General features: G+C 50.6%; 1 protein-coding gene across 1 annotated transcript in view; it reads left to right on the top strand.

Annotated features, from left to right (window-relative positions):
- The first annotated feature begins 514 nt into the window (after nucleotides 1-514).
- f7 (coagulation factor VII) overlaps nucleotides 515-15,737 on the top strand; it is a 19,589-nt gene continuing 4,366 nt past the window's right edge. The window contains exons 1-7 of the mRNA XM_053314808.1: nucleotides 515-649; nucleotides 988-1,151; nucleotides 2,630-2,654; nucleotides 4,668-4,781; nucleotides 8,077-8,223; nucleotides 13,168-13,286; nucleotides 13,403-13,418. Of these exons, the coding sequence (XP_053170783.1) occupies nucleotides 577-649; nucleotides 988-1,151; nucleotides 2,630-2,654; nucleotides 4,668-4,781; nucleotides 8,077-8,223; nucleotides 13,168-13,286; nucleotides 13,403-13,418 (658 nt within the window). The 5' untranslated portion in view covers nucleotides 515-576. The remainder of the gene's footprint in view (nucleotides 650-987; nucleotides 1,152-2,629; nucleotides 2,655-4,667; nucleotides 4,782-8,076; nucleotides 8,224-13,167; nucleotides 13,287-13,402; nucleotides 13,419-15,737) is intronic.

The raw sequence follows: 15,737 nt of genomic DNA, 5'->3' as shown, positions 1-15,737 counted from the left end.
GACAAACTGATTAAAAAAAGCAAATGATTTCTCAAAATGTCGATGTGATCCTGTACCTAGACCACTGCCTGCTCCTGTAACATCCAGACATGTTAACTGTTTATTATATTCTTCTCTCCTCTATCCTTCCTCTCTCTCTCCTCTCCTTCCTCTCTCTCCTCTTCCTCTATCCTTCCTTTCTCTCCTCTCGCCCCAACCGGTCGAGGCAGATGTCCGCCCACTTCTGAGTCTGGTTCTGAGGTTCCTTCCTGTTAAAAGGGAGTTTGTTCTCGCCACTGTTGCTCATGTGGGAATGTTGGGTCTCTTTAAAGTTAAAACCTGAAGAGTTCGGTTTAGAAGCTGCTCTATGTGTAAAGTGCCTTGAGATAACTTTGTTGTGATTTGGCGCTATACAAATAAAGATTGATTGATTGGTTTATTTGAGGGATTTCTCAGAGATTCGAGGGCTCAGTGTGTTTTATCAGGCGGGGTATTTCCATTGGGAACATGTGATCAGTGGAGGTTTGGGGGGGGAGGACTAGACTTTGCACTTTTGAGTTCACACACACACACAAACAGCACAGCAACAACTTTCTGATGGAACCGACAATGTGGCTGAAAGTCTTGGTCGCCTTCGTCTTCAGCGTCTCCAGCTGCCGGCCGGCCTCAGGTGAGGAAACTGAAGATAACTGAACTATTAGTTTGCTCAGAGTTTAATGAAGGAGACTTAAACTGGACTCTGAATGATTATGGTTGTGTGTGTTTCTTCTTTTTTTGATACGACAAGACAGAAAAAGGTCAAATCTGAGTTGTAAATGATCAAATAAAGTACGATTTTAAAAGAATTTAATTAAACAGTTCACATTTCTGTGAGGTCAGTTTGGACCAGTTTCATAACAGGGACCCTGACAGACCAAATATTGACTCTACTAAGAATCAACAGCTAATGTCAAAATGTTAACGTGCCATAAATCACAAAAGGAAGCACTGACTTTTCTCCTCTGGTAGTCTTCCTGGATGCAGACCGGGCCCACGGCGTCCTGGTCCGGACTCGGCGGTACAACTCGGGCTGGTTTGAGGAGCTGCAGAGAGGAGATCTGAAGCGGGAGTGTCTGGAGGAAAAATGCAGCTTTGAGGAGGCGCGGGAGGTTTTCGAACACACTGAGTTAACGGTGAGAATCTGAGAGTTAGATGGGTTAGATGGGTCGGGTGGAGCGTGAGGTTGACAGGTGGACGGGTGGACGGGTGCAGCATCAGTACCGGATCATTCCCTCCTGGTGGAGAAAGAAGGAAGGAAGGTAGGACAAATGGAAGGAAGGAAGGAAGGAAGGAAGGAAGGAAATAAGAAGGGAAGAAAGGAAAGACAGGCAAAAGGAAGGAGGGAACAAAGGTAGGAAAGACAGAAGGAGGGAAGAAAGGTAGGAAAGACAGAAGGAAGGAAGGAAGGACAGATGGAAGGGAGGAAGGACAGATGGAAGGAAGGAAGGGAGGAAGGACAGATGGATGGAAGGAAGGGCAATAGGAAGGAAGGACAATAGGAAGGAAAATAGGAAGGTAGGAAGGAAAGATGGAAGGAAGGAAGGAAGGAAAATAGGAAGGTAAGATGGAAGGAAGGAAGGAAGGAAGGACAGATGGATGGAAGGAAGGGCAATAGGAAGGAAGGACAATAGGAAGGAAAATAGGAAGGTAGGAAGGAAAGATGGAAGGAAGGAAGAAGAAAGGGGAATGGAGGAAGGAAAGAAGGAAGGGAGGAGAGAAGGAGGGAGGGAGGAAGAACAGATGGAAGGAAGGAAAGGAAAGGAAGGAAGGACGGAGGAAATAAGGAACGAGGGAGGGAAGGAGAAAGGAAAAGAGGAAGGGAAGAAAGAAGGCAGGAAGGAAAGGAAGAAAGGAAGGAAGGAAGGACAAGAATCAAAGCCGGCATTTTTAAATAGCAACAACAGCGTTACAGCGATTGGTTTCTCTTCTCTTGCTTTGATTGGAGACGTTTCGATAATAGTTGGTATCTTTAAAGCTTCCCGCCAAAATCATCATTATTATTATACTGTTGTTACCTTAACCCTTAAACAGACGACGTGCACCAGGAGATACAGACTCTTTAACCTTCCTGTTGTCCTCCTGGGTCCTTCCTCTGTCCTTCCTCTGTCCTTCCTTCATCCGTCCTTCCTTCCTTCCTTCCTTCCTTCCTCAGATCTAAGTTCAGCTGTTAGGGTAAATGTTCCCTCCTTCTGTCCTTTCTTCCTTCCTTCATCTGTCCTTCCTTCCTTCCTCCCTCCTTTCCTTCCTTCTTACTCCCTTCCTTCCTCCCTCCTTTCCTTCCTTCTTCCTTCCTTTCCTTCCTACATTCCTTCCTTCCTCCCTCCCTCCTTCCTTTCCTTCCTTCTTACTCCCTTCCTTCCCTTCGTCCCTCCTTTCCTTCCTTCCTACCTTCCTTTCCTTCCTTCTTCCTCCCTTCCTTCCCTTCCTCCCTCCTTTCCTTCCTTCTTCCCTCCTTTCCTTCCTCCTTCCCTCCTTTTCTTCCTTCCTTCTTTCCTTCATTCCTTCCTTACTTGAGGTGCAAATGACATAACTAGTAAGGTCTGTTTAAGGGTTAAACTTTCATTTTTGGGGAATGACCAACTCACTGACTGACTGATGTTTGTTTCCTCAGAACGAGTTTTGGAGGACGTACAACGGTAAGAAGCGTAGAGTCACACCCAGAGAAGATCTACTAGCCTTTAACCCTCCTGTTGTGTTCAAGTCAAGGAAGAGAAGGGAGGAAGGGAGTAAAGGAAAGAAGGCAGGGAGGAAGGAAGGAAGGAAGGAAGGAGAGAGAAAGGAAGGAACGACAGAAGGAAGAAAGGGGGATGGAGGAGGGATGGAAGGAAGGGAGGAAAGGAAATAAGGAAGGGAGGAAGGGAGTAAAGGAAAGAAGGCAGGGAGGAAGGAAGGAAGGAAGGAAGGAAGGAAGGAGAGAGAAAGGAAGGAACGACAGAAGGAAGAAAGGGGGATGGAGGAGGGATGGAAGGAAGGGTGGAAAGGAAATAAGGAAGGGAGGAAGGAAGGATGGAGAAAATAAGTAAGGAAGGAAGGAAGGTAGGAGGGAGAGAGGAAGAAAGGAAGGAGGGAGGGAGGAAGGAAGGAAGGAAGGAAGGAGAGAGAAAGGAAGGAACGACAGAAGGAAGAAAGGGGGATGGAGGAGGGATGGAAGGAAGGGAGGAAAGGAAATAAGGAAGGGAGGAAGGAAGGAGAGAGAAAGGAAGGAACGACAGAAGGAAGAAAGGGGGATGGAGGAGGGATGGAAGGAAGGGAGGAAAGGAAATAAGGAAGGGAGGAAGGAAGGATGGAGAAAATAAGTAAGGAAGGAAGGAAGGTAGGAGGGAGAGAGGAAGAAAGGAAGGAGGGAGGGAGGAAGGAAGGAAGGAAGGAAGAAAGGGAGATGGAGGAAGGAAAGAAGGTAGGAAAGAGAGAAGAAGGAAAGAAAGGGAGAAGGAGAGAGGATGGAAGGAAGGAAGGAAGGAAGGAGAGAGAAAGGAAGGAACGACAGAAGGAAGAAAGGGGGATGGAGGAGGGATGGAAGGAAGGGAGGAAAGGAAATAAGGAAGGGAGGAAGGAAGGAGAGAGAAAGGAAGGAACGACAGAAGGAAGAAAGGGGGATGGAGGAGGGATGGAAGGAAGGGAGGAAAGGAAATAAGGAAGGGAGGAAGGAAGGATGGAGAAAATAAGTAAGGAAGGAAGGAAGGTAGGAGGGAGAGAGGAAGAAAGGAAGGAGGGAGGGAGGAAGGAAGGAAGGAAGGAAGAAAGGGAGATGGAGGAAGGAAAGAAGGTAGGAAAGAGAGAAGAAGGAAAGAAAGGGAGAAGGAGAGAGGATGGAAGGAAGGAAGGAAGGAAGGAGAGAGAAAGGAAGGAACGACAGAAGGAAGAAAGGGGGATGGAGGAGGGATGGAAGGAAGGGAGGAAAGGAAATAAGGAAGGGAGGAAGGAAGGATGGAGAAAATAAGTAAGGAAGGAAGGAAGGTAGGAGGGAGAGAGAGAAAGGGAGATGGAGGAAGGAAAGAAGGTAGGAAAGAGAGAAGAAGGAAAGAAAGGGAGAAGGAGAGAGGATGGAAGGAAGGAAGGAGAGAGAAAGGAAGGAACGACAGAAGGAAGAAAGGGGGATGGAGGAGGGATGGAAGGAAGGGAGGAAAGGAAATAAGGAAGGGAGGAAGGAAGGATGGAGAAAATAAGTAAGGAAGGAAGGAAGGTAGGAGGGAGAGAGGAAGAAAGGAAGGAAGGAAGGAAGGAAGAAAGGGAGATGGAGGAAGGAAAGAAGGTAGGAAAGAGAGAAGAAGGAAAGAAAGGGAGAAGGAGAGAGGATGGAAGGAAGGAAGGAAGGAAGGAGAGAGAAAGGAAGAAAGGGGGATGGAGGAGGGATGGAAGGAAGGGAGGAAAGGAAATAAGGAAGGGAGGAAGGAAGGATGGAGAAAATAAGTAAGGAAGGAAGGAAGGTAGGAGGGAGGAAGGAAGGAAGGAAGGAAGAAAGGGAGATGGAGGAAGGAAAGAAGGTAGGAAAGAGAGAAGAAGGAAAGAAAGGGAGAAGGAGAGAGGATGGAAGGAAGGAAGGAAGGAACAGTCAAAAAAGATGAGTCAATTTGAGCCGGGAGCACGACAGGAAGCTTAATGATCAGCATGTTCCAGCTCTGGGTGTTTGACTCTTCGTCCTCCTGCAGTTCCAGACAGCTGTAAGTCGAGTCCCTGCCTGAACGGAGGAAGCTGCGGCAGCCAGGCTTCCACCTACATCTGCTACTGTCCGCCGTCGTTCAGCGGACTCAACTGTGAACTCGGTGAGAACCAGAAGTCATAAAAGTTACCAAGTTTGCTGTTTTAATAATTTCAGTTTAGGTTTAGTGAGTTTAACCCTTAAACAGACGACGTGCACCAGGAGATACAGACTCTTTAACCTTCCTGTTGTCCTCCCGGGTCCTTCCTCTGTCCTTCCTCTGTCCTTCCTTCATCTGTCCTTCCTCTGTCCTTCCTTCCTTCATCCGTCCTTCCTTCCTTCCTTCCTTCCTTCCTTCCTCAGATCTAAGTTCAGCTGTTAGGGTAAATGTTCCCTCCTTCTGTCCTTTCTTCCTTCCTTCATCTGTCCTTCCTTCCTTCCTCCCTCCTTTCCTTCCTTCTTACTCCCTTCCTTCCTCCCTCCTTTCCTTCCTTCTTCCTTCCTTTCCTTCCTACATTCCTTCCTTCCTCCCTCCCTCCTTCCTTTCCTTCCTTCTTACTCCCTTCCTTCCCTTCGTCCCTCCTTTCCTTCCTTCCTACCTTCCTTTCCTTCCTTCTTCCTCCCTTCCTTCCCTTCCTCCCTCCTTTCCTTCCTTCTTCCCTCCTTTCCTTCCTCCTTCCCTCCTTTTCTTCCTTCCTTCTTTCCTTCATTCCTTCCTTACTTGAGGTGCAAATGACATAACTAGTAAGGTCTGTTTAAGGGTTAACCCTTTATTGGGCAAATAATCATATTTGGTAACTTCTGTAAATATCCCAAAATATCCTTCCTTCCTTCCTTCCTTCTTTCCTTCCTTCCTTCCTTACTTCCTTCCTTTCCTTCCTCCCTGCCTTCTTTCTTCCCTTCCTCTTTTCCTTTCTCCCTCCCTCGTTCCTTATTTCCTCCGTCCTTCCTTCCTTTCCTTCCTTCCATCTGTCCTTCCTCCCTCCATCCTTCTCTCCTCCCTTCCTTCTTTCCTTCCTCCATCCTTCCTTCCTTCTTTTCCTTACTTCCATCTGTTCTTCCTCCCTCCCTCCTTCTCTCTTCCCTTCCTTCTTTCCTTCCTCCCTCCCTCCTTCTCTCCTTCCTTCTTTCTTTCCTTCCTCCCTCCCTCCCCCTCTCTTTCTTTCTTCCCCCCTACCTTCCTTCCTTCCTTCTTTCCTCCTTCCTTCCTTCCTTCCTTCCTTCCTTCCTCCCTTCCTTTCAATGAGTGTCCTATAAAGGGTTAACAAGTGATGAAGTAGTTTTAGTTTACTTTTACTTGTGTGTAATGCAGAGTCGTAGACTAAATATCGTTTCCTGCCTGGAACTTCTTCTTCTGCTTTAGAGAAAATCGTTAAATTTAAATGTACGTCCGCTCTGCTGCCCCCTACTGGTACGGAAAGGAAAGGAAAGAAGGAGGGAGGTAGGAGAGGAAGACGGAAGGAAAGGAGGGAGGATAGAAAGAAGGAAGGAAAGCAGGGAGGAAGGAAGGAAGGAAGGAAGGAAGGAAGGAAGGAAGGAAGGGGGAGGGAGGACGGAAGAAAGGGGGTTGGAGGAAGGAAATGAGCAAAGAGAGAGGAAGGAAAGAAGGAAGGGAATACTAAACACTTCTATACTACATACTAAAGGACTAGATAGTAAGCAGAGCATTTACACTGTAGTAAACTACATGATAACCCACAATGCATTTGGTTCCTACCCGAGCTGTTTCCTCAGTTCAGGAAGGAAGGAAGGAAGGAAGGAAGGAAGGAAGGGGGCTGGAGGAAGGAAATGAGGAAAGAGAGAGGAAGGAAAAAAAGAGAGAAGGAGGACTAAAGGAAGGAAGGAAAGAAGGAAGGAAGGAAGGGGGAGGAGGACGGAAGGAAGGGGGAGGAGGACGGAAGGAAGGAAGGAAATGAGGAAAGAGAGAGGAAGGAAAAAAAGAGAGAAGGAGGACTAAAGGAAGGAAGGAAAGAAGGAAGGAAGGAAGGGGGCTGGAGGAAGGAAGGAAGGGGGAGGAGGATGGAAGGAAGGGGGCTGGAGGAAGGAAATGAGGAAAGAGAGAGTAAGGAAAAAAAGAGAGAAGGAGGACTAAAGGAAAGAAGGAAAGAAGGAAGGAAGGAAGGAAAGAAGGAAGGAAGGAACAGTCAAAACAGACGGGGGTCAGTTTGACCCGGGAGGACGACAGGAAGGATAATATGCATTTCGACGCCTTCTGAGTTATTAAAGGGTCATTTAGGGTTAGAGGTTTACTCTGTGGTCCAGTTCTAGTAGGTTCATAAGGTTCTATGAGCTGGGAGCACAGTGTTCTAGTAGGTTCATAAGGTTCTATGAGCTGGGAGCGCAGTGTTCTAGTAGGTTCATAAGGTTCTATGAGCTGGGAGCGCAGTGTTCTAGTAGGTTCATAAGGTTCTATGAGCTGGGGAGCGCAGTGTTCTAGTAGGTTCATAAGGTTCTATGAGCTGGGAGCGCAGTGTTCTAGTAGGTTCATAAGGTTCTATGAGCTGGGAGCGCAGTGTTCTAGTAGGTTCATAAGGTTCTATGAGCTGGGAGCGCAGTGTTCTAGTAGGTTCATAAGGTTCTATGAGCTGGGAGCGCAGTGTTCTAGTAGGTTCATAAGGTTCTATGAGCTGGGAGCGCAGTGTTCTAGTAGGTTCATAAGGTTCTATGAGCTGGGAGCGCAGTGTTCTAGTAGGTTCATAAGGTTCTATGAGCTGGGAGCACAGTGTTCTAGTAGGTTCATAAGGTTCTATGAGCTGGGAGCGCAGTGTTCTAGTAGGTTCATAAGGTTCTATGAGCTGGGAGCAGAGTGTTCTAGTAGGTTCATAAGGTTCTATGAGCTGGGAGCAGAGTGTTCTAGTAGGTTCATAAGGTTCTATGAGCTGGGAGCACAGTGTTCTAGTAGGTTCATGAGGTTCTATGAGCTGGGAGCGCAGTGTTCTAGTAGGTTCATGAGGTTCTATGAGCTGGGAGCAGAGTGTTCTAGTAGGTTCATAAGGTTCTATGAGCTGGGAGCACAGTGTTCTAGTAGGTTCATAAGGTTCTATGAGCTGGGAGCAGAGTGTTCTAGTAGGTTCATAAGGTTCTATGAGCTGGGAGCACAGTGTTCTAGTAGGTTCATAAGGTTCTATGAGCTGGGAGCGCAGTGTTCTAGTAGGTTCATAAGGTTCTATGAGCTGGGAGCACAGTGTTCTAGTAGGTTCATAAGGTTCTATGAGCTGGGAGCACAGTGTTCTAGTAGGTTCATAAGGTTCTATGAGCTGGGAGCGCAGTGTTCTAGTAGGTTCATAAGGTTCTATGAGCTGGGAGCGCAGTGTTCTAGTAGTAAACTGCTCCGATATGAATCATCAAACAATTCAACTTGATATTCTGTTAAAATGAAGAAGTGAAAGGAGATATGTGAGTGTTTGGCCGTGTTTCAGAGGAGCACAGCGTTCCTACGATCTGCCTGCTGGAGAACGGAGGCTGCGAACATTTCTGCAACGAAGACGACGACGGGCAGAAACTCAACTGCTCGTGTGCAGACGGATACTTCCTGGACGTAGACGGGTTGAGCTGCGTGGCTAAAGGTGGGAGGAACGTGACGGGGTTCGGGTTAGAAATGACAAAAACTAGAATAATCAGTCAATATTACGACATTTAGACGGCAATCCCTGAGCCATGAATACATTACAGACTAAACATGAATGGAAGGAGGGAGGGAGGGAGGGAGGGAAGGAAGGGGGGAGGGAAGGAAGAAAGGTGGGAGGGAGGGAGGGAGGGAGGGAAGGAAGAAAGGAGGGAAGAGAGGGAGGGAGGGAAGGAAGGAAGGAAGGAAGAGAGGGAAGGAGGGAGGGAGGGAGGGAGGGAGGGAAGGAAGGAAGGAAGGAAGAGAGGGAGGGAGGGAGGGAGGGAGGGAAGGAAGAAAGGAGGGAAGGAGGGAGGGAGGGAAGGAAGGAAGAAAGGAGGGAGGGAGGGAGGGAAGGAAGGAAGGAAGGAGGGAGGGAGGGAGGGAAGGAAGGAAGGAAGGGGGGAGGGAAGGAAGAAAGGAGGGAAGAGAGGGAGGGAGGGAAGGAAGGAAGGAAGGAAGAGAGGGAGGGAAGGAGAAGGGAGGGAGGGAAGGAAGGAAGGGGGGAGGGAAGGAAGGAAGGAAGGAAGAGAGGGAGGGAGGGAAGGGAGGAAGGAAGAGAGGGAGGGAAGGAAGAAAGGAGGGAAGGAGGGAAGGAAGAGAGGGAGGGAGGGAAGGAAGAGAGGGAGGGAGGGAAGGAAGAAAGGAGGGAAGAGAGGGAGGGAGGGGAGGGAAGGAAGGAAGAGAGGGAGGGAAGGAAGGAAGGGGGGAGGGAAGGAAGGAGGGAGGGAAGGAAGAAAGGAGGGAGGAGGGAAGGAAGGAAGGAAGAAGGGAGGGAGGGAAGGAAGAAGGGAGGGAGGAAGGAAGGAAGGAAGGGGGGAGGGAAGGAAGGAGGGAGGGAAGGAAGAAAGGAGGGAGGGAGGGAGGGAAGGAAGGAAGGAAGGGGGGGAGGGAAGGAAGAAAGGAGGAAGAGAGGGAGGGAGGGAAGGAAGGAAGGAAGGAAGAGAGGGAGGGAAGGAAGAAGGGAGGGAGGGAAGGAAGGAAGGGGGGAGGGAAGGAAGGAAGGAAGGAAGAGAGGGAGGGAGGGAAGGAAGAAAGGAGGGAAGGAGGGAGGGAGGGAAGGAAGGAAGGAAGGGGGGAGGGAAGGAAGAAAGGAGGGAAGAGAGGGAGGGAGGGAGGGAGGAAGGAAGAACGGAGGGAAGGAGGGAAGGAGGGAGGGAGGGAAGGAAGGAAGGAAGGAAGAGAGGGAGGGAGGGAGGGAAGGAAGGAAGGAAGGAAGGAAGGAAGGAAGAGAGGGAAGGAGGGAAGGAAGAAAGGAGGAAGGAAGGAAGGAAGAGAGGGAGGGAGGGAAGGAAGGAAGGAAGAGAGGGAGGGAGGGAAGGAGGGAGGGAGGGAAGGAAGGAAGGAAGAAGGAAGGGGGAGGGAAGGAAGAAAGGAGGGAAGAGAGGGAGGAGGGAAGGAAGGAAGGAAGGAAGGGGAGGGAAGGAAGGAAGGAAGGAAGGAAGAGAGGGAGGGAGGGAAGGAAGGAAGGAAGGAAGAGAGGGAGGGAGGGAGGGAGGGAGGGAAGGAAGGAAGAGAGGGAGGGAGGGAAGGAAGAAAGGAGGGAAGGAGGGAAGGAAGAGAGGGAGGGAGGGAAGGAAGAAAGGAGGGAAGAGAGGGAGGGAGGGAGGGAGGGAAGGAAGAAAGGAGGGAAGAGAGGAGGGGGAGGGAGGAGGGAAGGAAGAAAGGAGGGAAGGAGGGAGGGAGGGAAGGAAGGAAGGAAGGAAGGGGGGAGGGAAGGAAGAAAGGAGGGAAGAAAGGGAGGGAGGGAAGGAAGAGGGGAGGGAGGGAAGGAAGAAAGGAGGGAAGGAGGGAAGGAAGAGAGGGAGGGAGGGAAGGAAGAGAGGGAGGGAGGGAAGGAAGAAAGGAGGGAAGAGAGGGAGGGAGGGAGGGAGGGAAGGAGGGAGGGAGGGAAGGAAGGAAGGAAGGAAGGGGGCGGGAAGGAAGAAAGGAGGGAAGAGGGAGGGAGGGAAGGAAGGAAGGAAGAGAGGGAGGGAGGGAAGGAAGAAAGGAGGGAAGAGAGGAGAGGGAGGGAGGGAGGGAAGGAAGAACGGAGGGAAGGAGGGAGGGAGGGAAGGAAGGAAGGAAGGAGGGAGGGAGGGAGGGAAGGAAGGAAGAGAGGGAGGGAGGGAAGGAAGAAGAAGGAGAGAGAGGGAGGGAGGGAGGAAGGAGGAAGGGGGGGAGGGAAGGAAGGAAGGAAGGGGGGAGGGAAGGAAGGAAGGAAGGAAGGAAGGAAGGAAGGAAGGAAGAGGGGAGGGAAGGAAGGAAGAGAGGAGGGGAGGGAAGGAAGGAAGGGGGGAGGGAAGGAAGGAAGAGAGGGAGGGAGGGAGGGAAGGAAGGAAGGAAGGAATGAAGGAAGGAAGGAAGGAAGAGAGGGAGGGAGGGAGGGAGGGAAGGAAGGAAGGAAGAGAGGGAGGGAGGGAAGGAAGAAAGGAGGGAAGGAGGGAGGGAGGGAAGGAAGGAAGGGGGGAGGGAAGGAAGGAAGGAAGGAAGGGAGGGAGGAAGGAAGGAAGGAAGGAAGAAAGGAGGGAAGGAGGGAGGGAGGGAAGGAAGGAAGGAAGGAAGAAAGGAGGGAAGGAGGGAAGGAAGGGGGGAGGGAAGGAAGGAAGAAAGGAGGGAGGGAAGGAAGGAAGAGAGGGAGGGAGGGAGGGAAGGAAGGAAGGAAGAGAGGGAGGGAGGGAAGGAAGAAAGGCGGGAAGGAGGGAGGGAGGGAAGGAAGGAAGAGAGGAGGGAAGGAGGGAGGGAGGGAAGGAAGGAGAGAGGGAGGGAGGGAGGGAAGGAAGGAAGGAAGAGAGGGAGGGAGGGAAGGAAGAAAGGAGGGAAGGAGGGAGGGAGGGAAGGAAGGAAGAGAGGGAGGGAGGGAGGGAAGGAAGGAAGGAAGAGAGGGAGGGAGGGAAGGAAGAAAGGAGGGAAGGAGGGAGGGAGGGAAGGAAGGAAGGGGGGAGGGAAGGAAGGAAGTAAGGAAGGAAGGAAGGGGGTAGGGAAGGAAGGAAGGAAGGAAGGAGGGAAGGAAGGGGGGAGGGAAGGAAGGAAGAAAGGAGGGAAGGAGGGAGGGAGGGAAGGAAGGAAGAGAGGGAGGGAGGGAGGGAAGGAAGGAAGGAAGAGAGGGAGGGAGGGAAGGAAGAAAGGAGGGAAGGAGGGAGGGAAGGAAGGAAGGAAGGGGGGAGGGAAGGAAGGAAGGAAGGAAGGAAGGAAGGAAGGAAGGGGGGAGGGAAGGAAGGAAGGAAGAGAGGGAGGGAGGGAAGGAAGGAAGGGGGGAGGGAAGGAAGGAAGAGAGGGAGGGAGGGAGGGAGGGAAGGAAGGAAGGAAGGAAGGAAGGAAGGAAGGAAGGGGGGAGGGAAGGAAGGAAGGAAGAGAGGGAGGGAGGGAAGGAAGGAAGGGGGGAGGGAAGGAAGGAAGAGAGGGAGGGAGGGAGGGAGGGAAGGAAGGAAGGAAGGAAGGAAGGAAGGAAGGAGTTATATTGTTGTGTGAGTAATTTAGTGTAATTAATTTTGAGTTAATAACAAATGATGAGTTTAACAGAGAAGGAAGGAAAGGAGGAAGGGAGGGAGGAAGAAGGAAAGGAGGGAGGGAGGAAGGGAAGGAAGAGAGGGAGGAAGGAAGGAAAGGAGGGAGGAAGGAAGGAAAAGAGGAAGGGAGGAAGGTAGGGGGGAGGAAAGAAAGAGAGAAGGAAGGGAGGGAGGGAAGGAAGGAAAGAAGGAAGGAAGGAGGGAAGGAAGGAAGGAATGGATGGAAGTAGGGAAGGAAGGAAGGAGGGAGGGAGGGAAGGAAAGGAGGAAGGAAGGAAGGAAGGAGGGTTGGGGGAAGGAGGGAAGGAAAGGAGGAAGGAAGGTAGGAGTGAGAAAGAGGTTGGGGAAGGAGGGAAGGAAAGGAGGAAGGAAGGTAGGAAGGAGAAAGGAAAAGAGGAAGGGAGGAAGAAGGAAAGGAAGGAGGAAGGAAGGAAAGGAGGGAAGGAAGGAAGGAAGGAGGGTTGTGGGAAGGAGGGAAGGAAAGGAGGAAGGAAGGTAGGAAGGAGAAAGGAAAAGAGGAAGGGAGGAAGAAGGAAAGGAAGGAGGAAGGAAGGAAAGGAGGGAAGGAAGGAAGGAAGGAAATAAGGAAGGAAGGTAGGAGGGAGAAAGGAAAAGAGGAAGGGAGGGAGGAAGGAAAGGAGGGAAGAAGGAAGGAGGGAAGGAAGAAGGAAGGAAAGGGGGGGAGGGAGGAAAGGAAAGGAAAGGAAAAAAGGAAGGTTGGGAGAGGAAAGAAAGAGAAAAGGAAGGGAGGGAGGGAGGGAGAAAAGGAAGGAAGGAAGGAAGGAAGGGAGGAAGGTATGGGGGGGGGAAGAAAGAGAGGAGGAAGGGAGGGAGGAAAGGAAGGAAGGAAGGAAGGAAGGAAGGAATGGATGGAAGTAGGGAAGGAAGGAAGGAGGGAGGGAGGGAAGGAAAGGAGGAAGGAAGGAAGGAAGGAGGATTGGGGGGAGGAAGGTTGGGGGAAGGAGGGAAGGAAAGGAGGAAAGAAGGTAGGAGGGAGAAAGGAAAAGAGGAAGGGAGGAAGGAAGGGAGGGAAAGGAGGAAGGAAGGTAGGAGGGAGAAAGGAGAAGAGGAAGGGAGGAAGGAAGGAAGGAAGGAGGGAAGGAAAGGAGGAAAGAAGGTAGGAAGGAGAAAGGAGAAGAGGAAGGGAGGAAGGAAGGGAGGAAGGAAGAGAGGAAGGAAGGAAAAGAGGAAGGGAGGAAGGTGGGGGAGAGGAAAGAAAGAGAAAAGGAAGGAAGGGAGGAAGGAAAGGAAGGAAAGAAGGAAGGAAGGAAGGAAGGAAGGAAGGAAAAGAGGAAGGGAGGAAGGTGGGGGAGAGGAAAGAAAGAGAAAAGGAAGGAAGGAAGGAAGGAAGGAAGGAAGGAAGAAGGAAGACTTTAAAGACGTTAAATAAAGTGAAGCTTGATGTTTTGCTGTTTCAGAGTCGATAGCGTGCGGCATGGTGCCCGTCCTGCAGGGAGAAGATAAAGCCAAGCAGCTCAACCCTCGAGCTCGAATAGTCGGCGGCACAGAGTGTCCCAAAGGTGAATGCCCCTGGCAGGTAAACACACACCGCCGGAGCTACCTTTAACCCTCCTGTTGTCCTCGAGTCAAGGAAAGGAAGGAAGGAAGGATGGAAGGGAGGGAGGGAGGGAGGAAGGGAGGAAGGAAGGGAAGGTAAAGTTAAAGGGAGATCATTAACTCACCGCACACACATGGCCGTAGCTATTGCTGTTGTCCTCGAGTCAAGGAAGGAAGGGAGGAGAGAGGGAGGGAATGAGGGAGGAAGGCTGGAGGAAGGGAGGAGGGATGGAAGGAAAGAAGGAGGGAGAGAGGGAGAAAGGAAATGAGGAAGGAAAGAAGGTGAATGCCCCTGGCAGGTAAACACACACGGCTGGAGCTACCTTTAACCCTCCTGTTGTCCTCGAGTCAAGGAAGGAAGGAGGAAGGATGGAAGGGAGGAAAGGAGGGAGGGAGGATGGAAGGAAGGGAGGGGGGGAGGAAGGAAGGGAGGATGGAAGGGAGGAAGAAGGAAGGGAGGGAGGGAGGGAGGGAGGGAGTAAAGAAGGAAGGAAATGAGGGAGGAAGGCTGGAGGAGGGAGGGAGGGAGGAAGGAAGGGAGGAAGAAAGAAAGAAGGATGGAGGAGGGTGGGAGGGAGGAAGGAAGGACAAAAGGAAAGAAGGAAGGGAGGGAGGGAGGGAAGGAGGAAGGAAGGAAGGAAGGAAGGAAGGAAGAGCCTCCGATTCATTATTAACTCACCGCACACACACGGCCGTAGCTACCTTTAACCCTCCTGTTGTCCTCGAGTCAAGGAAGGAAGGGAGGGAGGAAGGTAGGGAGGGAGGGAGGATGGAAGGGAGAAAGAAGGAAGGAAGGGAGGAAGAAAGAAAGAAGGAAGTAAGGAAGAAGGAACAATATGAGGGAGGAAGGATGGAGGAAAGAAGGAACAAAGGAAGGAAAGTAGGAGGGAAGGAGGAAACAAGGAAAGAGGGAGGGAGAAAGAAAAAGAGGAAGGAAGGAAAGAAGGAAAGAGGAAAGAAGGAAGGGAAAGAAAGAAGGAGGGAGGGAGGGAGAAAGAAAAAGAGGAAGGAAGGAAAGAAGGAAAGAGGAAAGAAGGAAGGGAAAGAAAGAAGGAAGGAGGGAGGGAGAAAGAAAAAGAGGAAGGAAGGAAAGAAGGAAAGAGGAAAGAAGGAAGGGAAGGAAAGAAGGAGGGAGGGAGGTAGAAAGAAAAAGAGGAAGAGAGGAAGGAAGGAAAGAGGAAAGAAGGAAGGGAAGGAAAGAAGGAGGGAGGGAGGGAGAAAGAAAAAGAGGAAGGAAGGAAAGAAGGAAAGAGGAAAGAAGGAAGGGAAGGAAAGAAGGAGGGAGGGAGGTAGAAAGAAAAAGAGGAAGAGAGGAAGGAAAGAAGGACAGAGGAAAGAAGCAAGGGAAGGAAAGAAGGAGGGAGGGAGGTAGAAAGAAAAAGAGGAAGAGAGGAAGGAAAGAAGGAAAGAGGAAAGAAGGAAGGGAAGGAAAGAAGGAAGGAGGGAGGAGAAAGAAAAAGAGGAAGGAAGGAAAGAAGGAAAGAGGAAAGAAGGAAGGGAAGGAAAGAAGGAGGGAGGGAGGGAGAAAGAAAAAGAGGAAGGAAGGAAAGAGGAAAGAAGGAAGGGAAGGAAAGAAGGAGGGAGGGACGTAGAAAGAAAAAGAGGAAGAGAGGAAGGAAAGAAGGAAAGGAGGAAAGAAGGAAGGGAAGGAAAGAAGGAGGGAGGGAGGGAGAAAGAAAAAGAGGAAGGAAGGAAAGAAGGAAAGAGGAAAGAAGGAAGGGAAGGAAAGAAGGAGGGAGGGACGTAGAAAGAAAAAGAGGAAGAGAGGAAGGAAAGAAGGACAGAGGAAAGAAGCAAGGGAAGGAAAGAAGGAGGGAGGGAGGGAGAAAGAAAAAGAGGAAGGAAGGAAAGAAGGACAGAGGAAAGAAGCAAGGGAAGGAAAGAAGGAGGGAGGGAGGGAGAAAGAAAAAGAGGAAGGAAGGAAAGAAGGAAAGAGGAAAGAAGGAAGGGAAGGAAAGAAGGAAGGAGGGAGGGAGAAAGAAAAAGAGGAAGGAAGGAAAGAAGGAAAGAGGAAAGAAGGAAGGGAAGGAAAGAAGGAGGGAGGGAGGTAGAAAGAAAAAGAGGAAGGAAGGAAAGAAGGAAAGAGGAAAGAAGGAAGGGAAGGAAAGAAGGAGGGAGGGAGGTAGAAAGAAAAAGAGGAAGAGAGGAAGGAAAGAAGGAAAGAGGAAAGAAGGAAGGGAAGGAAAGAAGGAAGGAGGGAGGGAGAAAGAAAAAGAGGAAGGAAGGAAAGAAGGGAGGGAAGGAAAGAAGGAGGAGGGAGGGAGAAAGAAAAAGAGGAAGGAAGGAAAGAAGGAAAGAGGAAAGAAGGAAGGGAAGGAAAGAAGGAGGGAGGGACGTAGAAAGAAAAAGAGGAAGAGAGGAAGGAAAGAAGGACAGAGGAAAGAAGCAAGGGAAGGAAAGAAGGAGGGAGGGACGTAGAAAGAAAAAGAGG

Source organism: Scomber japonicus, chromosome 24 (genome assembly GCF_027409825.1).
Source record: "Scomber japonicus isolate fScoJap1 chromosome 24, fScoJap1.pri, whole genome shotgun sequence".
NCBI lineage: Eukaryota > Metazoa > Chordata > Actinopteri > Scombriformes > Scombridae > Scomber > Scomber japonicus.
The sequence above is the reverse complement of the archived record's forward strand: the minus strand, read 5'-3'. Positions and strand labels throughout refer to the sequence as shown.